Here is a 26912-nt window from a genome sequence, read left to right on the forward strand (position 1 = left end):
GAAGGGGAGCCGTAGAAGAACCAGCCATGGGCCTTGTTCTGTCACAGATGACATGTCCTGAGAGGCAGGCGGAGGCCCCGTCGGGGGAATGGCGGTACGGAGTCCAGGGCCTTCTTCCCTCGGCAGGAAATCCAGAGAGGCTCTTCCTTCCTAGCCTCCCCATGGGAGTCTTAGAGAGATGTCCTCAAGTCAGCCCTACCGCCACAGCGGCGTCACAAGTCCTCCACCGTCTCTGTCTCCTGGTTGGACTTGTCCCCCCTAAGGGATCCCGGGGGTTCCCTGGAGGCCAAGCCCCACTGCTCTCCAAGGGAAGTACCAGCTCTTCCCGCCATTCTCCCAGAGCCTGGCATAGCTCCTGGGAGGCTGGGAAAGTTTTGATTATTAACACAGCCAAGCAGCTAATTAAAATAATAAACTAGGGAACAACATTTGCAAGGGTGATGGGAGCTGTAAAGAGCCGTGCAGGAAATGGGAGGGAAGAAAAGCATTCCCTAGGCACCACGGAGGGGAGCCGGATCTCATTTTCTTTTTAGGGTCAGGGAGGGGGCATGAAAGTGTTGGTGTTTTTGGTTGCTGACCCAGAGCTGTATCCAAGGGGGCCTCCACTGCCCAGGGAGATGGTTCCTGTCAATACTGGGTTAATCGAAATCAAGGGGTGGGGTGGGGTGGAGTGAGGGATCGGGGGACAGTGAAGGATGGGGGATCAGGTGTAGGTTGAGTGTTGGGGACCGGGGAAACCGAGGTGGGACTGAGCTCAGGCACAGGAGAGGAGTGTCCACTGTGGTGTCTCCTAAGTCTTCCTTAGATTTTTCATAGTCTGCGTGTCTGGATGCCCACACCCTGCGAACATCCTGATTCAGGTTCAACCTTGAACCTTGGGGACATTCTTGATTCCAAGTAAGCATCAGAGCAGCGAGTCTATGGCTGTGATTATTGGTCAGTGTTCTCCACAGAGGGGAAGAGCACCGGACTTTGAGTCAGAAACCCCAGACGTGACATAGGATTCTGCCAACCACATGAGCCTCGCTTTCACCTCTACGAAACAGGATGGAGATGGTAAAGAGTGGTTGTAAGAATCAACGCAAAGTGTAGACTGATTCATGACCTTCAAATTGTGCAGGCATGGCACGGTTGACTGGGAGGCGGAGAGACTGCGTTTAAAGTCTGGTTGAAACCTCCAGGCCTGGCTCGTGACCACCGACAAGCACCTGCTTCCTGTACCTGTCAGGGAGGAGGTAGGGGCCGTTCACGCCATCTAACTGCTCTAGGATTTGAAACTTTGCCATGTAGCCTATTAGGGCTGGGACATAAATTTGGTGGGTTGTAGCCTGCATCAAAAACAGAGCAAAATGCCATAAAATAGAAGAGAAAATAGGCTGCTGTGTGCACAGTAACGGTAAGCTTGGTTTTCTGCACAATTCTTACTGGGCCATGATCCCGTCTTAAAGCTGGTGCTATAGGGATAGAAAACTAACTTATTCCCCTCAAAGAGCTACACACAGTAGCCAAGCACCAAGTGTGGGTCAGAAACTGCTATTTTCCCAAATGTTCATCTTTAATTCTTAAGGGGCTTTAAAAAATTGTTTATTTATTTGAGAGAGAGAGAGAGAAAGAGCAAGCGTGAGTCATGGGGTGGGCAGAGGGAGGTGAGTATGGAGCCTGACATGGGGCTCGATCCCACGACCCCAAGTTCACAACCTGAGCTGGAATGAAGATTCAGATGCTTAACCAACTGAGCCACCCGGTGCCCCCCATTCTTAACAGGTTTTGACACTCCTTTTGACTGTACCCAAAACATGAGGCTCGGTGAGATGAAGGGATTTGGCTAATGTTTCAGTCTGCTCAGGCTGCCGTGATAAAATCCCACAGCCGGGCGGCTTCAACACCGGAGTGTATTTCTATCGCTCACAGTTCTGGAGGCCGGGAGTCCCACCAGAAGGGGCTGACCAGTTTAAAGTTGGTAAAGACCCCCTTCCCTGATGACAGACAGCAGCCGCCCCACTGGGTGCTCATATGGCCTTTTCTCGGTGCTGCTTATAGAGAGAGATCTCTCTCTTCTCTACTGGTGGGCCCCCAATCCTCTTGGATTAGGATCCCATCTTTCTGACCTCATTTAACCTTAATTACCTGCTCAAAGCCCTATCTCCAAATATAGTCCCATTGGGGTTTAGGACTTCAACGTATGAATTCTGAGCCGTCACAATTCTGTCCCCAGCAATGCCCCATGGCAAATAAATAAGATCTGAATTTGAACCCAACCTTGAGCCCGAGTCTTCCCAGCATGCTCTGTTGTCTTACTGATCCACGTATGCCCCACAGACACTGTGGGAGAGGGACAGGACTTGAGGCTGGCAGCCTCCTGTGTAGTTTTAGGGGTGAAAGCTGCTGGGATCCAGCTCTGGGTCTTTGGGCACATCGTCCCTCCCCCCTTGCACAGCGGGGCTCTAATAGAGCTGCTCAGGGATGTGGGATGCTGGGAAGATGAAACGGAATGATGTAGGTAAAGGCCTTCCACAGAGGAAGTCTGGAACAGGAAGTGCCATGCACCCTAGGGACTCCGTCCGCTCACCCTCCCAAGCACCTAGAACAGTACTTAATAAACATCGGGGCTGGACTTTTCCATTGTTATCACTGACCAGAATGCCTGGGGGTCAGCCCTCGCTTTCTTTTTTACCACTCTTAAGACCTGGGGCAAGACTCTGAACTGGGTGAGCCTGTTCTGCGCTTGAGGATAATGGCCAGACAGACCCTCAGGGCTGATCTGAGGATCCTGTGAGATAACCTGAGGAAGGTCTTTATCCAGCAGTGGTTGGCGGAATGCTAGGCATCCTAACTGCCTGGAGGAAGGGCTTCTCCAGCCTCCCCATGCTGGATTGGGACAGAGTTTGGCAACGTGATGTATGGAGAAGAAACACTGTCCTGTGGGAGAAAGGAGGACCAGCAAGGGCCGTCTGCCTCTGCTGTCGGGCTCACTCTCTGTGCCTGTGCAGGGCAGCAGCTGTCTGCAGACCCTCCCCCACGCTCTGCAGTAAAGTCTAAGAGGAAGGCAGGAGCAGTGCGAGCACCAATCAGTGTAGACCCCGGCATCGCTATGTGTCTTGAAAGAGAAGCTCAGGTGGAGGGCTGGCAGCTGGACTCTGGGGTGTGTGTGGGGGGAGCCCTTCTCTCGTGGGACACGACCCTCACTGACACACCCCCTTCCCCGGGAACTTTGGTAAATTCCCAGGGGCTTTGCTCATGACAAGATGTGTGATGTTGTGCTCCGCTGTGAGAGGAAATGGGCCAGCAGTCTGTTCCTTGTCTACTTCCGAGGAGATCACAGAGGTCTAGGGGACAATGCCGGGACACTCCTGGACTCAGACTGAGGCCTGAACACCCCCAAACGGACCATCTGTCATAAGGTGGATGAAGCTTGGTCGAATGGGTCCCTGGGAGGCTGGTCCATGTCCAGCCAGGCCCCCAGGCAGGGGTATTTTTAACCCAAGGTGGGGAGCTCACTATGGGGGAGGCTCCCTCTCCCTCACTGGTAGCTGCTTGGGTAGCATGCCCGCTGGCCATCTGCCTGTGCTGCCGCCCCCATGTCCCTCTCCCTGCCACTCCCGAAGGGACGCAAACCTGAAGAGACTCCCAGTCCGCTCCCGCTGGCTGGAAGGGCCTTGAGGGTGCTCACAGGCAAGGTCAGGGCCCTTCCACAGATATTCTGGGCTGAGCACCTCGCAACAGCCTTCCGGCCCCACCAGCTGTGGCTCTCTCTCTCTGCTGGTGCCCAGCAGGTGGCTGTCTACACTGACTGCCTACTTCTTCCATCCCCGCCCCCAAATACTCTCCCGAGAGTTCTCGTACTACAGCCACCAATAAACTGTGTGGTCAACCCAATGACCTCTCTCTAGGCCTTAAAATACTTGATGTGTCCTCTCCCTGGAACACGTATCTAACCTGCCCCCTCCATCACCAGCTTCTGGGACCCTGTCCCTCCTGCTTTGCCTCTCTCTACTCTGAGAGCGCTTCCCTCAAGCCCCCCTGCTGGACGGCTCCTGTCAGCTTGCCTGGGCTCTCCTGGTGGGAGAATGAAAGTCCCACATCTCAGGAGCTCTCTCAGTCAGGGCATAAGGGGGCTGTTGTTGAGCTTCAACTCACCCCTGCCCTCGGGGCTGCTCTACGTCTCATTCTCGCTTCTCTCCTCGGTCTCCGTGGGGGTCCTCACCTACTTCTGTGGCTGTAGCTACTATCAGTGTGGGAATGATCCAGACCCACGAGCCAACTTCCCCCCGGGCCATCTCTGCTCAGATGCCTTCTGGTGACTCAAACCCACCATGCCTCCATCTGACCTCGCCACTGGACGCCAAACTGCGTGTCCTTCTGGTCTACCATTGCAGTGAAGGGCTTCACCATCCACCCAGGTTACATATTTTCTTTCCTCTCAACCAGTTTGTAACCTAATGTTACCTCCCAAATCCCTTGACTCTCTCCAAATATTTCGATCCCCACTGTTCCTCCCATAGTGCAGGTCACCACCAACTCCTGTCCTGATCGGGGCCATGTCAACAGGGGTCATCCCTGAATGGTGAATATATGGGTTGAACTGTGTCCCCAAGAAGGTTTGTTGATGTCCTAACTCTGGTACCCGTGAATGGGACCTTATTTGGAAATAGGATCTTCGCTGATGTAATCAAGTTACAATGAGACCATCAAGGTGGGCCCTTATCTGATATGAGTGGGGTCCTTCTGAGAAGACAATGCCACATAAAGACAGAGACACACAGGAACAGCTTGCCTGTTTATAATACTCCGTTTATAATACTCCGTTATGACACCCCTAGGAACCTAATACACTGAGATGTGAGCAATTTTTATTTTCTTATTTATACTTCTCAGTATTTTAGGGATTATCTGTAGTGGAGACATAGACTTTTATGATTGGGGAAAACATACTTATTCTTAAGAAAAAAACAAAAAGTCATCACTCAGCAAGAATCCTAAGCACTCTATTGGATTTTTCTCTGAGAATCAAAACTATCTGTACCCACACAGCTTACTGATTATATCAGCGTTGACTGTAGTAGTCCATTGGCTTCAATAAGCCAGCTTTAGTATTCCAGGAAACTCTTGCCCAGGAAGATAAAAGTTGCAAATGAAATAAATTTATTGTCCATCTCAGGGACTTTACAAAAGACATTTAAGCCAACATCAAACGATTCGACTTTGTAACAGACAGCAGCAATGGGCATCTACTCTCCAAGGCTCTCTCCCAAACCCTGGCCTGGCCGTGCCCACAATCCTTAACTCCTGTATCATGATTCTTCCAGGTCTAAACACATTGGCCCATCTCAAGCAATTTAATTAGCCTTAATGAAAGACCCTGGACATGTAGATATAACCTATCTTTGCCTTTGCCTTTCTGAGATGTTTCTAAGACTGTCAAGGGAGGGCACTGCTTCCCAGGGGAGGCAGGGACCTCCACTCTGTTCTGTCAGCAGGTTGATTTGGTGGTATTTGCAAGCTTTCTGCCGCTCACGTATCTGAAATGTTGTATTTACTGAATGCCTCCTATGTGCAGAGACTGCGCTAAGCACTTACCATGAACTCTTCTAGGGCACCTGCTCATTGAACTGCTAAGAGATAAATTGAGGTATATCAAACATTTTAAGAGTTTCTTAGAGCACGAATTGATTCCAATTAGGCAGCATCCAATCTAGCAGATAGAAAGGAACTCTGATGTGCTTGCACCAAAGGTAAGACTTTCATAGCCAGAAGGAAGCAGGACTAAGGATGTAAGGCTAGGCAAAAAAGCAGGATGGTTACTGCAAGGTTACTTTCCTTTAGGGAAAGGCAGCAGCTTAGCAGGTGGGTTACCTAACTCGTGATCATCATTCCAGATTGACTGGTTTAAGATGCCACTTCTGGGAGAGCCAAGACTGTAATTAAGTCTGGTTTGGTGACATGAAGCTTAGCATTAAGTGACTCCATTTGGGGCCTGTTGTTTCCTTTTTAACAAATCCCAGGTAGTTAGAAATGATTTGCATTTTGTAGCTGGGGAAAGAGATACAGCCAGTGTTAAGTGGCGTGCCCCAGGCGGCGCCAACGGTAAACAGCAGAGCCTGCTCTCCCAGCCCCCTTCCAGCTCTCCAGATCTAGGGAGATTGCAATACAAAACATACACATTCCAGCATCTGGTTATTTGGGGGGAACCCATGGTATTCTGCTTCCTATTACTTCGATAACTGCCTCATGTGAATGGACCCCGCTCCTCCTAGAAGACCTCCCTAGGGCAGACTTCCTGAGGGGAGACACCATGAAGGCTTTTCCCACCACACCAGCCCCAGGGCCCCACGACTTCTGTTTCTTTTCCCGGGGCCGGAGAATGTTAACCATGAGAGGCAAATAAATGGTTTTCGGTGGAGCACAGGCAACGAGCAGGCACATTTCCCACAAGGCACTGGTACAGCAAGTTAGCGGGGAAGAAAGAGCCAGACCCTTTGTACAGCAGGTGGGAACACAACGCTCCGTGTGATGTTTACGTGTCCCCTATTTCAGACGCCGTGTGGTGCGGACTCCACGCCAACCTGCAGACCAGATTCTTTTCTTCCCCCTCAGTAGCAAATGTACATATTTGCTTTAAAGTAGGCAGCGTTTGCCCATGGGTGGTCTTTGATTTGGAAGAAATCAACCCGAGTGGTGACTCACAAAAAAACAAAGGGGGTTTGACTCACTCTGTGCTGGGCCAGGGGACGGATGCGTGTGCAAGATTCACTTACCCAGAAGAAGAAGTTAAAGACGAAGAGTAAATACTTCAGGTAAACAATCAGCCAGTCATCCTGCTCTGCCTTGTAATGGGCCATGGTTGCTGGGCCTGCAAAGAAGATAGAGGGAGCTGGAGGGGGATCCCCACAGGGAGCCACCTCGCCCGTCCCAGAGCCAGAGCTCCTTCCTAGCCTGTTTGGCCAGGTGGGTCTGAGGCTGTGGGTATGGAACCTGGAGCAGAGAGCAAGGAAATGCAAAGGCTATTATCAGATGCACAATAGAGGTGAAGTGCGCAGAATTTTCTAGAACCTTTGGATCTTGGTTTTGCCCTTTTGCCTAACTCTAACCTACAAGTCTTCTACCATAGGAAGTGCCCTTATTCCCCTCCCCTGTCTCATCAGGGTGGCAGGGCACAGATTTACCTGGTAATCTGCATCATTTGAACGGGACCTCTGTGTGCACAGGGGTGGCATGAGCCCCAAATCAGACAGTCCACACTGGAGAGGACATGAGCCTCATCCAATCTGCCCCACGGGCCCCTTGCACCATGACTTTCCAAATGAGGAAACAAGGCAGCAGGCCCAGTTCTTTGGCAGGAAGAAGCACAAGAGCTCTGGAGTCAGACCCCCTGGGTTCAAACCCACGTCTGCCACAGACACATGGGGTCTTGGGCAAGCCATGCAACCTCCCATTCCTCCCCTGTAGCAGAGAATAACGATGGCTACATCTCGGGCCTGTTTGGAAGATTAAGTGGGATGGTCTGGGTAAGGCGTTTAGCATCATCCTGGGCACACGGTAAGTGCTCAATGGATGTTAGCTATTAGTAGTAGTCTGTGTGGCAGGGATTAGGACCCAGGCCTCCAGCCCCAGAATTCCTCGTTTTTTGCCGGGGGAACGTGCTCCCTCTCCTTGTCCTGCTGCCCCCTGCTGGAGTCTCGGGGAACTGTGTGTGACAGCAGTCCCTTGGCACAAGCAGGGGAGGCTTACTGTGCCTGTAGTCCTGTGTGCTTCTTGGTGGTACAACAAGTACAAGGGTGCAATAGCCCTTGTACTTTCTGCTTCTCCTGAGCTCCACGTCCCCTGGGCACCCGCCTGCATCCTAACACTCACGGAGTAGCTAGCTGCTCCTCGAGGAACTCGTTCTCTCGCGGTGACCTCTTATTCTGGAACCACAAACAACAGGGCACTGATTTTACTCACTTCCATCTCTTTCTCCCTTATTCCCCACCTCTGGTCGGGCCCTCTTTGTCACCGCCCCGCTCCTTTTCCTTGGCCGGCACTGGGCCAAGCCCAGATCATTCCTCCTAAGTCACCATCCTGCCTTTTATTTCAAGCTCCTGGGCTCCTAAGACAGGGGATGAGAGAGAGAGAGAGATAGAGATAGAGAGAGAGAGAGATATGGAGGGAGGAAAAGGTGGCTCTCTTATTTGGGATTTCTATTTCAGAACTTGAAGAAGGTAATTTAAGAGTTTTAGTCTTCTGGTTAAAAAAGGACAAAACCCATTTTTCTCCAATTTCATCTGAGAGGCACTGCGGTGGAAAGGAAAAATACAGAAGGAGAAAAAAGGAAGCCTACAAAAAAGTGTGAAAAATGATGACAGATGGGGTCAGCCGGGTGAGTGGAACAGGAGCTATTACGCAGCCATCCCGCAGGTGGCCTGACCAGAGCTCCGCTGGGCCAGCGCGGGCCATTAGTAAATGGACAGTTTGGGGCCTGGCCTTCCCTGTCTGCATCTCTTCTTGCTTTGCCTGCCCCTCTCCTCCCAACCAGGGACCACAGAACCACACTGCAGACACTTCTATACTGATAACCCCAGAGCTCAGGAGCCTCTAAAGGAAAACTGTATTTTTAAAAAGGGAGTTGATGCCAAAGACGGAATTAAACAAAAAGAAACACATTTCTAATGGTAAAGTTTCAGCCATCAGTGGTAGAGACGTTGGAACCACAGAACATCAGGGTCATGGGAAATCCTGGGCTCATTAAGTCAACCTTCTGCAGAGGGAGTGGGGAAATTAACACTCTCTGAAGTGACCTTGCTAATCGGTGGTAGCAGTTTCCTATCGGCCCCCAACACCCCCATATACCCCCACAACCTATAGTGCTGGGGGCGGCAGAGGCCCCGAAGGGGTATCAGTACCAGTGTGGAGCCAGATACTTGGATCTGAAAGTTAGCCTTGCCATTTATCAGATGTGTGACCCTGCCTGGGTAAGTTACTTAACCTCTCTGTGCAGCTAACATTTCTTGAGCATATATTATGTGCCAGGCACAGAACTAAGTGCTTGACACATGTTATCTTATTCCATCTTCCCAATAGCCCTAGGAAGTACAGGTTATTCCCATTTTGAAAGATAAGGAAGCTTGAGGCTGAGCAAGGTTACATAAACTGTCTAGAGTCACACAGCAAGAGTATGTGTGTGTCACTTGATTTTAAAACATTCTGGGAATATTTTAGTAGTCTTTTTCTTGTGGATTTCTGGCTTGATTCTACTGTGGCTAGAGAAAAATCCTCTGTGGGATTTCAGTCCTTTGAAATGTGTTGAGACTTGCTTTATGGCCCAGAAAACCATTTCTTTTAGTGGATGTTCCATGTGCATTGAAAAGAAAGTGTATTCTCCAGCTTTGTTAATCATGCTACCGAAATAATAAATCACGTTATGAAATAAATAGAAGTGGGGGGAAGGCAAGGGTTAGAGGGAGCATGAAACATCTCATTTTGGCAAGGCACTACAAAAGGAGCACCTTCAGTGGGGTGGGGGGAGGCCCGCAGAGGCGGGGCCACAATCTGGGGGTCTGGGGGTGGCTCCATGGGGGGTAGCACTGGCAGGCCCTCTGCCATCAAAGCAGGGCTAATGAGGTCATTAAGCCCAGAAGGTGATGCTGTCCCCCTGCCCATTCCCTCTCTTCTCATTGCTGCCCCCATCCCTACTCCTGTGACTCAGGGAGGACCAGGCTTCTCCGACTAGTCTCACTTCTGTTTCTGGATGGCTCTATGATCTTGAGCCTCAGTTTCTCTCATCTGCAAAAGCAGAACGACTATCTGGCTCACGGGGTTGGGTAGAGATGCCACTCTACTCCAGGACTTACTACAGGGCCACTTCTGTATCACCTTAGGCTCTGTGTATACGATTGTGTCGTGCGCCTAGTAATAACAATGGCTAGTACGAATTGATCTTGGGCCATGAGCTGGGGTGGTTCTAATGAATGAACAGATGAACCCAGGCACCGATGGGGGCACGGGAAAGCTCCCCCACTCTTTAAGAGTCATATTTCTCACTCAGTCCCCGAGGACACCTGAGTCAAATATGATGGAAAAGAGAGAAACACAACTAACCCCAACCCTTCTGGGTCCTGAACCTGCACGAATGGGGAGGACCCCGTGGCCGAGCACAGGGCCTCCTGGGGAGCCTGCAGAAGCCCCTCAGGGCCTTGCTCTGTTTCCCCCCAGAGCCTGCCATGCCCCTCGCCATGGCCCCTTCTTTCCTCTTGTCTTTTAGTTCCACCCTCCTGTGAGAAACTCAGACCTTGGTCCAGGGCATGCCAAAGTAGAAAATCCTTTTCAAAAACACACAAATGAGGCGCAAACAGGGACTGGATGGTCCCTGCTGGTGGGATACCCTGGGGCATCGTCACGTGCTTCCTCATGGAATCAGACCTCACAAGAACACACAGCAGGAGGGGCGGTTTTGACAGGTTCGGAAGGTGAGCGCGCAGGTAACCCCCTTCTCCGAGCTGCACACCCTCTTTTCCTTGCCTTTGCTCCAGCCCTCCCAGATGGCTGTCCAGCAGGGGCTGGGAAAACCTGGAGCCCCGAGGCCCACCCCAGTGGCATCTCTGTACTGGTCACATGTGGCTTTCTCCTTACAATGCTCAGCAGCCCAGCAGCCGAGCTGTGTGAGGTCAGAGTGTGTGTGCACCTTACCCGAAAGGAGCTCATGAAATAAATGCCTGATTTGAGAGAGGCAAGTCATTCTGCCTATGTGTCGAAAACATAAGATTTCCTAGTCATGGAGACAAGGTGTTTCAGGGCTTTGAGAAGCCACCTCTGGCCCTGGTGCCTCTGCCGGACTCCCCACCCAGGAGTCGGATGCCCCAGCCCCCAGCAGCGGCAGCCAGTGAAGAGGCCAGGGGCCAGCAGCTCTCCTTTATAACCAAGGGGGCTGAGGCTCCTCTGGCAGACCCAGCGACCCATTGCTGGTATTGTCGGAATCAAAGGCAAGACCTCTCAGGTCTGGGCTTTCATCGGGTTTTGAGGAAAGAAAAAAAAGTCCCTTCCAGCCACAGTCGATTTCTCTGTCCAAGCTCGGTACTTGGAGCATGGAGATACCTCCATGAGAAGCCTCTCACAGCAAGGATGGAGGTTCCCGAGGTGGCCCCTTCAGGGGGAGCTCAGGATCTGTATGATGAAGAGCATGGGCAGGAGGAAGGCCCCAGAGCCCAAGCTGTTGGGGCTCCGCCTAGGAGTGGCTCCTGGGAATGCGACAAAGACAGTGCAGCTACATCCCTCAGCTCCAGGGGGCGCTGTACACATCAGGGGCCCCGTGAGTGGCGGCCTCTGGAGTTGTGCAGGGCCTGTGCAGGTGCACACAGCTGTCCTGGCAAGCCCAGCTGCTCATTTCTGATCTTCCTTCTCTTGCCGGGGCTGGGTGCCTCCCATCGCACGAGGCCACCTGGGTGAAAGCTTGACTTTTCATTTGCAAACAGAGCCTGGGCACCACAAAATATTCTGGGTGGGCAGACACTGGGGGGCTGGTACAAGTGAAAACCTCCCACCCCCATGTACCTCTTTAAACCCATAAGCCTCAACTCTGATCTGCAGGTAGCTGTCCTCGTCTTTCATCCAGAGAATGGGACGTGGATTAAAGCTGGTTTAAGTCTGATTCCTAAGATGGCCCAGTTTGTTCGCGGTCCTTCAGAAGTCGTTCCCCCTCCCTCCATTATAATGGAGTTGGAGGTGGGTATGTGGCCCCCTCACTAGCAACTACATTTCCTGGGGGTCTCAGCAGCTAGATCTGGCTGGGTGGTAGTTCTTGACAATGGGATGTGAGTGGAAGGGCTGCGTCCACGCTTGCCCTAGACTATCACACGAGAGAGAAAGAAACTTCTTTATCCTGTTGGGTCTCTGGCACAGAGCCCAGCTTCGTCTCTCACCGAATCCTGTCTTCGGGAGTCAGAGTCTTCGCCGTATAATGTTCCATTCCAAGAGAAGAAGGAAGGCAGGCCTGCCGGAGCTCCCTCCCTGAGAGCAACGAGGTGGTCCCCAAGCACACGGGCGCCCACGGCCAGGATGGGACTGCAGGTGGGAGGCCCCCGAGCCTGGCCTGGAAGCCACGCACACTACCTCCCAAGTGACCCTGCCTCCTGTCTCCTTCTTAAATCATTGCCAGATCTTCTTCTCTTCACCACTGGGGCCTGAAGCTTCACTTCCCTGTCCAGTTACCGTGCAGCCCACCACAGTCAGGCAACCCCCTCCCCTCCACAATCCTACACTCACTTCTGACTGTCAAAGCCAGAGGCAGCTTTCCCCACCTTGTCCCGCTTCGCCTCTGCCGAATTTGAAACCACTGAGCGCACTGTACCTTCCCTTGAAGCTCTCTCTCCCCAGCTGGTGTCACCGCCCCACCCTCTCCCAATCCTTCCGGTGTCTCCAATTTGCTCTGATCTGCACATCACGACCCCCAGTCTCCAACTCTGTGCTCTCCTCGGTCTCATGGGCTGGGTCCTCCTCTTGGGGCTCTCCTTGGTCCTCCGCCTTGGCTCCCTCTGGCACAAGGTGGGGACCATTCTTTCTGCTTTGCCTTCTGTCTCTCCTTTTCATCCTCACTCATACCCAGCTCTGCCTGCGTCTCCCAACCTGACGACTCTCAGAAACCTGTGGGGCACTAGGCTCTCTCCTGTGGCCACAAGTCCCTGACCACCAGCCAGGCAGAAATTAAGTCAATATCTGGCCCGCCAACCCGGCTGTCTGGTATCCCTGACACTCCCATCCAGCCACTCATCCAGGGCACCAGTCTTCAGGATTATGTCCCAGTCCTTGTCTTTCCATTGTCACCACTTCTTGCCCCACCCCTTTCCACTGCCCCCAGATGTCCCCCGTCTGCCGCCCTCCTCCATCAACCTCTAGAGTGTCCACTCACACTGCTCTTCTGCGACCTGCCCGCTGTAGGCCTACCCCTGGTTTACTGCTGTGGTGGTCTGGCTGGTGCTTCACGTAGTTCTTTTCCCTTTTGAGATCGGCTTATGAATTCATCTGTTAATTCACTGAACACTCAAGGCTTGGCTATGTGACATTATGGGCTGGAGATGAAAGAGAAGACAATGAACGAAGCAGGCCCCAACCTCAGAGAGCTTGTGGCGGGGGAGACGGTCAGAATCAGCGTCATCCAACCCAATGTATGAAGTTCAGGGAGAAAAGTGTGTCCAGGAGAAGAACCACTAGTGAGAGTTCAAGCACAAGTAGGAATTAGGCAAAGGAGGTGACAAAGCAGCTGTATGCCAGGCTCAAGATTCTGGACTTCATTATGAAAGCAATGGGTACCAGTGAACTTTCCAATTTGGGGAGTGATAGTAGAGTCACTACTTGTGAAGTTAGGTTAGATAAATCTAAATGGCTTAACAGGTTATAAACCAGATCCTAGGGTTTGGAAGGAAGTATTCCTTTAAATAAATTTTTAAAATCCACCATGGAACCTGGGCATCTGAAGGGACAACCAGGCCTGTCTGGTTGATTTGCTGTGGCTCTGTAAGGCTGCAGTAGACATAGTGTTGTCTAGGACGGTCCAGGGTGGGCCAGCTCAGCCCACCATCAGGCCAAGCCACTGGCCCAGGCTGACTACCTGCACCGGTAGACCAAACGAGGGGAGCCAAGGAGCCAGTGATGAGAAGTAAAATCCTAAACCCGACAAGGAAACTCAGTGCCTCTCTGAACAAAGAGCACAGGGTTTTAATTTTGACACATTAGGTCTCAAAGACACCTTTAAAAAAGAAAAACGCATTGCCTAATATACTTACTGCTCCCTCTAAAAACCAGCTTAATTATAGTGAAGAATACAGTCTATAATTTTTCCCACACTCGGAGATGGATCTATATTATAATTTCCCCAATCTTCATGAATGAATGGATGTATGATTTCCACCCAGAAAGAGCTCCTCTTTTCACCACCCATGTGGAGACCCATGCTCGAGGCCCTGGCTGGGTGGGGCTCATCATCCCCTGTGGATGACATCCCCCTTGGCATGAGGGGGATTTGATCGGGTAGTGTGTGTGTTCCTAGAACTCAGGAGGGGACGGCCACTAAGGGTGGTCCTCCCTTCCCGAGATTCCCAAAGAGGAATTGCCAGAAGGACGCTAGGAATGTCTGCGGACACTGAGGGATGGTATTTATGGAGGCATTGGCAGATGGGGTTTGGCTGTGGGGTGGAGGTGGCCTCTGCCCAGGGGTCAAGGGGTCTAATTCAGGATTTCCCTCACTACCTGTCAGCACTTCGGGCAAATCACTGTCTCTCTCCGTGCCTCGTTTTATGAGAAAGTCGATGTTTTCGCTACATTCTTTCAAAGACATTTGTATGTAGAGCCTAACATATAAAGCAGATAATTGCTTCTCTGGCTGAAGGGGTGTGCTAATCCCCTGAAATGCCCCCAATAAGCCCACCTGATCACTGTCTCCAATAAGCCCACCTGATCACTGTCTCCCATTCCCCACTCACCCGAAAGCTGGAACCACAAAGAACTGCAGCTCTAGCACTCTTATGAGACCAAGATGTGGGCATTAGCTTCTTAAAATTTATTTTTATTTTTTTAATTTATTTGACACAGAAAGAGAGAGAAACAGTGAGAGACAGCACACAAGCAGGGGGAGTGAGAGAGGGGGAAACAGGCTCCCACTGAGCAGGGAGCCTGATGTGGGGCCCGATCCCAGGACACTGGGATCATGACCTGAGCTGAAGACCGATGCTTAACTGACTGAGCCACGCAGGTGCCCCGGCATTAGTTGTTTTATTCTTTAACCGCGTATTGTCCCCTGTACCGGTCCCCAGTCAAAAGAAGCAAGGGGAGAACTGCGGAGGTCGACGTCATAGAAATCTTCATTCCATATCATACGTTCACAAGATATTTTTAGAACTGGAAGTGACCTCTGACATCATGAGAAACACTTCATTATTGATGGCTCCAATTCTGTTGACCCCCACCTGGCCTCAGTTCCACCCACTGTTTTCCTTTTATTTATTTATTTATTTATTTATTTATTTATTTATTTTTAATGGAGGGAAAACACACATAACATAAAATTTACTCTTGTAACCATTCAGTGCAGTGGTCTTACGGGCATTTACAATGTTGTACAAGCATCACTACTGTCAAGCTCAGACCTTTCCATCACCCCAGATGGAAACCTTGTACCCACTGAGCGCTCACTCCTCATTCCCCCTCCACCAGCTCCCGGCAACCTCCACTAGCTTCTCTGCAGATGTGCCTACTCTGAAAACTTCACCTCAGTGGAATCGTACAATATATGATTCTCGGTGCCTGGCTTCTCACCTAGGATAACGTCTTGGGTTCATGCTCCAGCATGGACCAGTGCTTTGCTCTTTGTTACAGCTGAACAATATTCATTTGTGCATACAGGCCACCTTTTGCTTATCCATTCTTCTGTTGACTGACATCTGGGCTGTTTCCACCTCTTGGCTAGAGTGGACAGAGCAGCTGTGAGTATCCAAGCACACGTGTTTGTTTGGACACCTGTTTCCAATGCCTTTGGGTAACGCCCAGCAGTGGAATTGCTGAGACACGTGTTGAACTTACTGAGGAACTGCCCATTGCCATCCGCAACCCTACCTCATTTTTTTTCAATATGGCGTCTGTCCTGGGCAAGTGGGTCCAGCCCACTGGGGAACAGCAGCAGCCCTGTATGCAGGCATGGGGTTTGCTATTTCTGTCCTCCCCGGGCTTTAGCTCACTGGTTGCTTGCACAGAGGATGGGAATAATAACAATAACAATAATACTTATAACTGTGATGACATAATTATTATGTACTTCTTACGGTAACTCAGAGGTGGGTCCTCTTAGGAGCCCCATTTCACAGACGGAGAAACTTATTCAAAAACACACAGCCTTGTCTGAAATACAGGGCCACCCTCCCATCTACCCCCCTGTGCTGTTCTAGAGGAGCCTCCCAACTCCCCCTCCTCTCCCCTACCCCCCGCAACGCGCCGCCCCCCCCCACCCCATCCCCCCGCTGACCTCCAGCCTGGAGAGCCTCCTGGCCCAGCTCCTTGTGCCTGCCTCCCAGGAGCCTGCCCTCGTCTGGCTTCTGCCAGGCCATTTCATGAGCTGGGCTGCCTTCCAGATTCTGCCGGCACATCAGGCTTCTCTGATGAGTGCCCAGTTCCCAGCTGATGATGAGACCCCCTCTGCCCAGCAGGCTTCTGGCATAGACGAATGCTGCGCCCTCAGCTAAGGCTCCAGGGACACTGAAGTACGATGATAACGGATAGCGCTCCTCCTCCCTCCTCCCCAAAGTAGCTCCCAGTGCATGTGGGCTCACGCTGCCCATGGCAGCTTTCCAGACCCTGGACACAGCCAGGGACACTGAGCCTGGGCTGGTCTTTGGAAGCTGCCCCTGAGCCCCGGCATCTGAGGCCAAGGCAAAAAGGCTGCCCATGACAGACAGGCCCGGGGCAGGAAGCTTGCCCGGGTTGCCCTCCCTGGTCGGTTCTGTTCTGCTACCTCAGGTGCAGAGTTGGGATAGAAGCAGCAGGCCCTCCCTGTCACCCCACCCTCTACCCACAGGTGGTCCAGCCAACAGGCAGCCGAGGGTGCCTGACAGAATTTCGAGAAGGCCAGAGGGCTGGGTGGCCATGACTCTGAGAGCAGAGGCAGAAACTCCTAGATATCCCCAGTGCCCAGTGAGCCAGAGAGAAGGGAGAGAAGCCCTAGGCCCTGTGGGCCTCTCCCAAGCTTGGATTTAGGGCTCAGACTGGAGCCGAAGACCCACGGGGCATCTGTTCTTAGGGACCAGGGTACACTCACTGTCGTGTGCCTGTGAGGGTGGAGGGGGTGAGACGCGGCTCCCTGAAGCAGCCTGGAGGATGTGGGAGGTGCTCTGGGCCCCACATCAATGTTGACCCCCTCCCTCAGACTCAACAAGGACTCCCACTGGGTTTGACGCAGGGGACCAGGTGCTCAGTTGCACAGGCCCCCTCTGCGGCCCCCTCTCCCAGGGTGGGATCCCCAGCAGAGTGCCAGTCACCCAGAGCAGCCTCCTCCCCATGTCCCCAGCTGCAGCCACAATTCGCTTGATCTGAGGGTCTCCGAGAGCCACCTAGGAAATGACCCTGCTTGACACCTGGGAGCTTCAGGGAGGGGGTCCTTGCGTGGCCGCTGAAGGATGATCCCGAGTGTGGGTGGGAGGGGGCTTTTCCTCCCTCCACCATCCCTGGTGCTAGGAGGAGGGAGTTGGGCGTGAATGGGAACGTGAGCCTGCTTCCCTGATGCTTGGTTTGGGCTGTCGCATCCATGGAGGGAAAATTACAGTCACTCTTACCAGCTGTGTGAACTAGTGGTCTCCTCTGTCCTCTGGGGATAAGAAGGCCCTTAAGGACCCCAGAAAGAGTGACCTTGAAGGCCAGTCAAGCACTGGTGGACTGTGTAGCCTGCTCCCGCCTGACCCGTCAGCAGTGTCAGCGGTTAGCAGCCTCCATGGGGGGTAAGAGGGAAGTCAGCAGGTTCTGTGCTCTGCAGAGGTGCTCTGGGGTGGAAGGAGGGGTGCCCGCGGCGCAGCTTTCATCAGGCTGCACACTAATTGGGGCTTAAGCACATTCACAACCTGCTTGCTGGGACTCAGAAAGGCACAGACACTCCCTTCCAGGCAGCAGGAAACTTAAAAAAAAAGAAAAAAAAAAAAGCCTGAATGACATAAAAACTTGTCTCTTTTCCCAGAGAGTAGGATTTGTACAATTTCTCCTTTGCTTTCCAAATAGTGCCTATCTTGTCTCTGGAGCAGGACACCGTGGTGCAGCAAGTAAGCCTAAAAGACCATTCCTTCCAAGGGGTCCTAAATTGGAGGCCCCTGAAATTATATGAAAAAATGTTAACCATTTCTGTGCTGGGGTTCCACAGGTGTTAGCAGATCCCCAAAGAGATTGATGACTTCCCCCAACAAAAAAGTTCAGACTCCCTGTTTCAGGTGGTTATAGATAAGACCTGGATTAGCAACTCCCAAGAGAAAGGCCTTGTGTTAGGCACGGGTTCAGGGTCCCCGTGGACCCCAGGGATCCCAGAGGAGGCAGAGCTGGGACTAGAAGCCAGTATCCCAGGTATCCAGACCCTGGTTCAGCTTGCTTTCTCCCATACCACGGGGACCGACAGAACCGTGTGTTCGTGTATAGGAGGGTGAGGGAGAGAACACTGACGCATCCAAATTTAAATTCCAATTTTCACTTTGGGACTTGGATGTAAATCTGTTAGGTCTTAAGTCCAGAAAGTGATGTAATTTATTGAAGAAAGTGTGGAAGCTGCTAAGCTCCCTGATAAATAAGCCATGTTGCTTCATCCCAGCCCTGCAGAAACCTAGTTTCTAGGGACATAGAAACCCCCTTGGAAAGTATTAGAATCTTCTCCCTGCAAGAGAGCCAGACACATAGATTCTTGTCTTTTTAAAGATATGTGACCTTTCTGGCAAGGAAATAGTGCACTCACATGGCAACTAACCAACATCCCCCGCACTGTTACCCTAATTCTTTCCAAAGAAGAAAAAAGAACTTTAGTTCCGTGAGTTATAGAGGATGTTATAGAAATGGACTTGGCATCCGAACACTCTAGATATTGCATATATTGGCTCCCTAGCCATGTACTAATTTCTTCATCACCATCAACATCTCTTTGTTGTTCCTGGAGTCTGGAGAGCTGCCTGCGTGTCCCAGGACTAGAAGATGGAGAAAGAGCCCATCCACTCCCATATGTTGGCCAGAGAGGCCTGGAGGGTAGAGGTCGTTTCTCCTTTCTCCCTGAGTAGGTCTGAGAAGAGCTGGCCCTCAGGGGCGCATCTCTGGTTCTCAGCCTAGTTCTTGGGCTTTGGGAAGACTGCAGGCTCCCAGTGCCGCCAACAGCCATGATCTGAGTTCCCACTGCCTTTGGTTGTTGATGAGTCTATTAATATGAAGACATCAGGAAATAACAAGACTCCAGTGTTTTGGAAGTGTGAAGAGCTCTAAGAGGATGCCTCATTATTATTGATGGTGATGATAATATGTAGTATGTAGTCTTTATATGCCACTTTGGCTGCTAATTTCCAAAATAAGGAGGGAGGAATTTAAAGACCCAGCCAGCTCTGGGAGTAGCAACAGCATTCTTGACAACGCACACAGAACCTTTAGCTTCTGGTCCTTGAATTCCTTCTAAGGTGGCATGTCGCCAATCCAGCCTTTGGATGGTGTGGGCTCACCTCCTGCCATGGGTGTACGAGACACTGGGCAAGAATTAGGACAGTGGGAAATAATTGCTTTCTATGTCCACGAGCTCACCCAGTGTAGATTTACTGAAATGCCTAATATATGGACAAGTTTCCCCACCTCCCCACCCTCCCCAATTTTGAGGCCAGACCTCCCCGGGTTTGAATCTCAGCTCTGCTATGTGTTAGCTGTGGGATCTGAGGAAGATGTTTAACTTAGGTGTGCCTCAACATTCATGACTGTAAAATGGGGGTAACAGCACTGATTCTGTAAGGTCTGTGATGACTGCAGGAGAGAGCATTTGTTAAAACCTCACACAGTGCCTGGAACGTAAATCCTATTACATTGCTAAAGGCTCCACACACCACACTGTTGGCAATTGGGCCAGCGACCCCGACCCCGTGGGACTCCCTAGAGAGAGCAGCTGGGATAAGAGAATGCAGCCATCCTTTACGGGATGCCAGTCGGCAGCACAGCTTTCCAACTTCTTGGGCACATGTGTGTTTATTTACATTATTTCCACAGAGTTCAGAAGTGGGCTTAAACCCCTGAATTGACCAAAAGGCTACCTTCTGTAAGTTAAGAGACAAACACATATATAGCAATGAAAAATAGAGCCCAGGGCTACAGCTCCAGGTAAGGATAACTTTCCCAAGGGAGGGATTCATGATAGCTGCTGGAGGTGTAATTCTTATCCCAAGCTCTGGGTCCTGCAGCTCTCTTCACCTTCCAGACCTCAGCAGAAGAACAGTTCCAGTCATTTCCAGCCTTAGATTGCAAAGCAAGGTACTCCACTCTGAGAACAACTCCCTCGGGGCAGTGCTTTTCAATCTTAGCTCCATAGAACCACCTGAGAACTTTGTAAAAGTCCCGATTCCCAGGCTGCACCCCTGGGCGGAATGAAAGTGGGATCTCAGAGGGAGTCACCCGAGAGACCGTGGTTCCAAGGCCAGGCCTTCCTCTAACTCAGGCTAGCCCCTATGCCCACGTTCAGTGCTTAGGGGTCCTTGAGCTGTCCATAACCACAGGTGGGCAGACTGGGGCTCTGCAGACTGTTTCTGCAGACTGTTAAAACACAGGTTAGCAAGTCTCCCAGGCTCTGTGGGCCCCACAGTCTCGGCCGCATAGTCCTCCTTGTTCTTCTGTTCATTTCAGCCTTTTAAATACATAATATTGGCTCGTAGGTCATACGAGACAGTTTGCGGACCGCTGGAGAATAGCATGTCATGCAACTGTCAAATGTAATAATGAAAATAGTTGTTTATAGCATTACTTAGACAATAAATTAAAACCCAGGTAGAAAGTAGGCCAACTTGAAGGGAGTAAAGGTACAAAGTTAATGTGGTTTCTTTGCTGTCTCTAACTACTTCTTCTAACAGGTCTTTCTGTATTAAAAGGAAGGAAGGAAGGAAGGAAGGAAGGAAAAGAAAGAAAGAAAGAAAGAAAGAAAAGAAAAGAAAAGAAAAGAAAAGAAAAGAAAAGAAAAGAAAAGAAAAAAGGTAGAAAGAACTCCTATTTCAGTTCACGGTGCTAGTAGTTGTTTCCTAGTACTCACTGGTAACTAGAGGTTTCCAGCCCACTGAAAAGCTCTTAGCGGGCAGCCATGCTATCAGAAAGTGTTAATTGCTTTCTGAGTATTTCATTTTGGCTGAGCACTGCTAGTCCTAACTTCCGGTCTCCCTGCCTCACCTCTCTCTCCCCACAGAGAGACGGACTTATTTCTTCTGAAGGCCCGGCTTCCCTAAGCCTCTCTCTGTGCAAAAAGCACCCCAAAATGTGAAGTCACCCAAAGAGCACCTCGTTCCTTGTTAACTAAGCCACACCCTTCCCCATCCCGAACCATCAGCTTGGTTTCAGTATAAAAATGGTCATGCCTAGAACAAGCCAGCCAGCCAGTATCTTTGAACAGACACAAGAACTCCTAGAAGCTTTTTGCTTTCTGGTGCATTCCAACCCTCAGACAAAATGGGCCCAGCTCCCCTCTACTCCTGTCCTTTGTTCCTTTCTTTTGAATTTCTTAAACCCACTAGAACCTGTGAGTAAATGATCCAAGCCGACTTTTTGAAAATGTAAATGATTTAAAGCAGAAGGATGGAGGCGTGAACATGGAGACGGAAGCCTTTGCTGTTTTCTCGACATCTAAGTGACTACTTAGATGGAATCCAAGGGCACTTGAATGGCCCACTCATTTAGAGGATGTGTTCTACCCCAAGTCGGCCAGAACCATCTAAACATGGGACCAAAACAGGTCAAGGGTTGAAACCCAGCTGGCTTCATGAGCAGGCTTCCAGCTCAGACTCACAGTGCCCTGTGCTGAGAAGGGCCTTGTGCTTGGTTTAATGCGAGGCTGTTGGCATCTTGGAATTTTTAACAATTTAATCTTTGAGTTTGTGTTTTGTAAGTGAAGCCCCATAGGACAGTGGGTGTGACTTTGAGCAGAGAGAAATTCAGTGCGTGTCCACTTTCCCTTGCTGATCTCCTTGGATCCACGATGCCCCACGAGCACAGAGTTCCTGGGGGTCCTCCAGACGTGGCACTCAAGGAGCCTTAAAGAGTACAAGATAAGGTATTTGGTTTCTGATGGAGCAAGTGGGGGCTGATGGCCCAGGGAGGTCAGGCTCTCTACTGGAGCCAGAGCTGGGTTCACGTGCAGAAACCAAGTGATGCATTGTAAGAAACGCTAGCAACCAAGGATTCTTAGGCTATACTGTCCCTCCCGGTTTGTGGCACTTCCAGCATTAGTCACCTACTAGTGCTGAAAATGAACAGAAGGGAAGCGGAGCCATGTCTGTGTTGGGCGTGGTTGCTTTTCCTTTCAGCCCTTTCTTTCCCCTTAGGCTGGAAGTAGGGTGTGACAGTGTGTTGATGAAGGTGCATGTATCAAGAAGGGAAATAAAAACGTTGAGGTCATTTTGTGCATCATTTCCAGTGTTGAGAAGAACAAAACATGTGCTAGAACATATGAATTGTGTAACTTTGGTGATTCCACATAGGAGTTAAGTGCTATTATTTTATTTTATTTTGTTTTAGTTATTTAAGCAAGTCCCTACTTAACATGGGGCTCAATCCTATGACCCTGAGATCAAGAGTCGTACGTCTTCTGACAGGGCCAGCCAAGTTGCATTTAAATCTGGCATCGCACACTATCAGGATGAATTAGTAAAATTCATGCTAATACTTAAAACTAAATTAAAATTAAAATTTTAATTTCTCTTTACTTAGAATGCCATTGAGTAGCAAATAAAACCTACCCTGACAAGTCAAGAAAGAGACCATGGAAGACAGGAAAAAGCTGTATATTTTAGTACTTTTAGTGACATTTTTCCTGCTTTTTGAGCCAGGGGTCTGCCATTGCATTTTGCACTGGGTCTGACAAATTATGTAGCTGGCCCTCCTCGAGGTACTTCTTCTCCCTGAAGCCCAGTCTCAGTGATGACTGATAACCTCCAGCCTGAAATATCTATTCTGCAGACACTGACTGAACTACTGTTTGCCCAACTTGGTGCTAGTTGCCAGGGACAAAAAAAAGTCAATAAACGTAAATTTCTCTCCTCATGCAGTGGAATATAATTCTGAAACCATGGTATAGGACATTGTTTTCCAGGGGTCAGAACCCTAATACTTGTCTGCAGAAGAGGGTCAGAGAGAGAAAGGTCTTTACAATTTGTCATAAGCACTTATAGAAACGTGGGCCTTTGCTTGTCAGAAAAAAGCTTCAGCGGCTAGCTACCACACCTACACGATCAAACAGGATAATGGGAAAACCGTTCATAATTTTGCAATCTGTCCCAAACCTCCAAAAAACTGGACAGCACCAGCCCAGTCCTGCTCTTTGTCCTTTTTACTTCTGATCCTTTCAACATACTAGAATCTATTGGTTAAATGGTCTACACCGGTCTTTTAAAAATGTAAATGACAGAAAGCAGAGAAGACGACACTGGATAGTGAAATCACTACTGCTTTATGGTCTTTGATCAATTGCTTCCAAAGGAGAAACAAATTTCCCTTTACACTGAAGTGTGGCTGACAAAAATCTTTCAAAACACGAGATCCCTGTTCAAAGAAGAAGAAGAAGAAGAAGAATCTGGAAGTCAGGACACAGGTGGGAACCACTGCGGGGGTTTCCCCTGCTGCCTGCCATCAAAGAGGGTCAGGGAACTCTACTTTACTTCAAAACTTACTACTTCAAAACAGATCACGGGACGTCAGAGCAATTTCCTTTAACATTTCCTGAACCTCTGTAACAGCCTCAGTTCTTGAATTCTTGGCGTTCTGCAGTAAAAGCCCTTAAGCCTTTAAGAAGGGCTGATGCATACACGGGGCACTGAGACACTTAAATCCAGCTGTAACCTGCACGCAGCTGTGTGGGGAGCAGAATGGCCCAGGGGGAAATGCACCCAGAGGAGGAAAGGGGTGGCTGGCTGGCCCGGGCGTACCCCCGATGCCCAGCATGCAAGATCAGGGTTGGGACGCGTGGTGCAGCGGTCACCACCTGGCAGGCCCCCCTCTAGCGAGCACACTTGTCCAGAGTGCTCATCTCTTAGCCTGCACCTGGGTACTCTGTGCCCCTCAGTCATTCGTCCATACCCAGGCCAGCTGGGAGTTAGAGATCCTTCGTTGGTTGGCAGAAGAAGAACCGAAGCTCAGTGAGGTTGCGTAACACACGGAGGGTCCCCTGGGAGGAAGGGGCAGGGCCCGGATTCCAGGCTGGAGTGCCTGACCCAGACCTGGGCTCTCTGCCTTCCCTACCCCCAGCCCCACAGCCCTGGTGAGCATCCCCTCAGGTACTGTACATTTAGCTGTTCTCTCCTCTCTTACCCAGAGGGACTCTAATCTCCTCACAACTAGATGCCTGAGGTCAGGGGCCAGGCCTTTAGGTACTCACAGGCCCAGACGAGGTGCTGGGTGAATCTGTGCACACAGGCCAGCCACCCCTTCAGCTCTGCAGCACAGCCCCTTGTAAGTACAAACATCAGGAACCCAGGAGCCCACAAGCAGCCAGAGCAGGAATGGTTACAAGAAGCAAGGTCAACAGTCAGAAGGAATTGGTCGGGGGAGGGGGATGTCTGTGTTCCCTCTCTCCTTTTCACTTCTTTCCATAGTCTCTCCCCTCAGCTATGCTCCCAAAACAACCCAACAAAACAAGTAAAACTCCTTCTCCATTAAGCAGTGTGCTATTAATATATAATATTGCCATTTCATGTTATATACTCTTAGTACATACTATTATATACTCTATATATACTATATAGTAGTATATATACTAGTATATATATATATTATACTATTTAGGATATAGTAATACATAGTAATACATAGTATTAATACATAGTACCTAATAATATATATACTAGTATATATATTATTAGTATATATTAGTATATATATTATTAGGTACTATGTATTACTATATCCTAAATAGTAACATAAATAATAATAAATAACAATAGAATAGTACTAGTATATATAGTATATAATACTAACAGTATATACTATAATATGTAATTATATAATATGTATTTATATATTAATAGCATGTAATATTTAGCATATTATATTACGTATTGTATACTATATGGCATTAACGTACCTAACATAATTATATATATATATATATATATATATAGTTATAGAACTACATTAGAGTATACATGTCTTATATTAATTCTCATGCAGTTTAACAAAGGTGCTGGTCAACATGGATTCTGTGCCAAAAACCTGAACACAGTGCTGGGGACAGGAGCCACAGGGCCACCTGCAAATGTATTTACAGGAGGAGACGACCTCGGGGCCAATAGGGCTGCTGTAAATGTGGGTCAGGGTGCACCATCACGTTGCTGTCTCCTAGGCTCAGGAATAGTTCAGAGAGAGGGCTCCGTCCCACCACCAATGACTCAGGAGTAAAGCACACTGAGTGGCTATCTATTGGGCAGGAGGCCCATCTGGATGGTCGGCCTGGGAACACACCCCCCCACCCCAGGGAGGATGATGACAGACATGGTCACTCTGAACAGGCAGCTCTCCAATATCAGAGTGTGGTTTATTGGCTTTGTAAATAGTCAGTGTCGTCCCCCCCTCCCCCCCAGCTCATCTCACACATGGTTTAGAGTTCCCACGGACCGCAGGCTGCTGCTGGGCTGTGTGCAAAATCATTTTCATATTAACCTTGTCCAAAAAGTCAGGAAGTTAAACTGATTGTGAGAAAACAACCCTACGTTGATTTCCCTGGCCAAGCAGAAGCAATCTGTGGCATGTGAGTGTCTGAATGACGGCCATTGGTCCTCCTTGAGGGCCAAGAGGGCACTATTTCCAGCTGGAGAACTATGATTTCAACTTGGACTTAAAAAGGCCCCTTGGGGTCTTCTGATACAATGGGTTTCTAGTTTTATCTTACTGGGAGGGCCCTTTCTTCAAAGGAAATCCTACCTGGACACCAGCCCATAACTCAGATTAACCCCTAGCTGTTGGGAGTGAGGGGCCCATGGCCCTGCTTATGGAGCTCGTTCCTCCCTCAAAAGCTCCTAGGAACACAACTTGAAAAGCATGCCGCAGCTCCTTGCTTAGTAAGTTATTTGCTCCCTCACTGACACAACCTTTTTTGGGTACCTATAGTGTTGCAGGGGCTGGTGAGCCACCGGATGGAGGACTGGGGCAGGTCCTTGCTTTCCTGAATCTTCCAGTATGGCAAACTTAGCAGAGCTAAGTTCAGACCATGTAAGTGCTGTGATGGGATCAGATCAGGGAATGTGCTTGTGGCCCAGGAGGAAGCTGCTTTCGATAGGGGATGGGGAAAGGCCTCTCTGAGGAAGTGGAACATGAGCAGAGGGTAGAACAACTGACTGGACAGATGCCCTGATTTTGACCAGTGAGGAAGCAGACCCTAAGAGGTGAAGGGATGTTCTCCAGGACACACAAGTTGGGAGCTGAGCCAGGATTTGACCCCGGGGTTTCCAGGCCCCCTGGCCAGGGCCTACTTTCCTTCTCAGTGTTTACTACACGGCTGCTACACGCAAATAAGGCTCTGTGATGGGGGACATCCAAGTGCCCACAAAACCCCAACCCTGCCCTGGTGTTCAGGGCCACCTGTCATGACTCTTGACAACTTCTCAGCCTTTTTTGGCTGGTTTCAGCCTGGCTTTGTACCCCAGAAGACAGAACCAGGCAGCTGACATCCCACACCCATGACGTTGCTTGGGAAAATGTCCTCTTCTCCTATCATCCTGGCTTCAAACTGTGGAAAGGGCTCCTTACTGCTTTTGTTGGCTGCATGAAGATAAAAGCAAGATGGTGGCTCACTTGGAGGAAAGCTCTCTGGAAAGTCAAGCTGCTCTAAGGTTACACAACTCAAAAACCAACCAAGCCAGTTTTCCTTCTGGGCTGGAGAAGGCTTTCATAAAAAACCTCTGGCACCGCCAGATCTGTATGTGTCTCACACACCAAGAGTCCATTGCTGGGCTCTGAGCCTACACTCCTCTGATGCTCAATATCAAGGGAAGGAGTATGCAAATGGCTCCCTTAACTACCCCCAACCAAAGAGCTCCAGGCCCTCAAAGTGTTCCCCAAGCCTCAGACTCTGCTCCATGAACCCGCCATTTGCCCTTCGCCCTAGCAGCCTAAGGCTGTCCCAGCCCTGTCCCAGGCATTAGCCAATTTGAGCCTGAAGACACCCGCTGAGGTAGGCAGGACAGCAATTTTAAGTCCCATTTTGCACACAAAGCTAC

The 26912-nt window shown here is 50.1% G+C and overlaps 1 protein-coding gene across 2 annotated transcripts in view; it reads right to left on the minus strand.

Moving 5' to 3' along the window:
- Positions 1 to 26912, minus strand: part of TSPAN11 (tetraspanin 11) — a 65598-nt gene that overhangs the window by 36750 nt on the left and 1936 nt on the right. For both annotated transcript variants that reach the window (XM_059184531.1, XM_059184529.1), the window contains exon 2: positions 6756 to 6850. In XM_059184531.1, coding sequence (XP_059040514.1) covers positions 6756 to 6839 — 84 coding nt within the window. In that variant the 5' untranslated portion in view covers positions 6840 to 6850. The remainder of the gene's footprint in view (positions 1 to 6755; positions 6851 to 26912) is intronic.

This window comes from Mustela lutreola, chromosome 8, assembly GCF_030435805.1.
Source record: "Mustela lutreola isolate mMusLut2 chromosome 8, mMusLut2.pri, whole genome shotgun sequence".
NCBI classification, from domain to species: Eukaryota; Metazoa; Chordata; class Mammalia; order Carnivora; family Mustelidae; genus Mustela; species Mustela lutreola.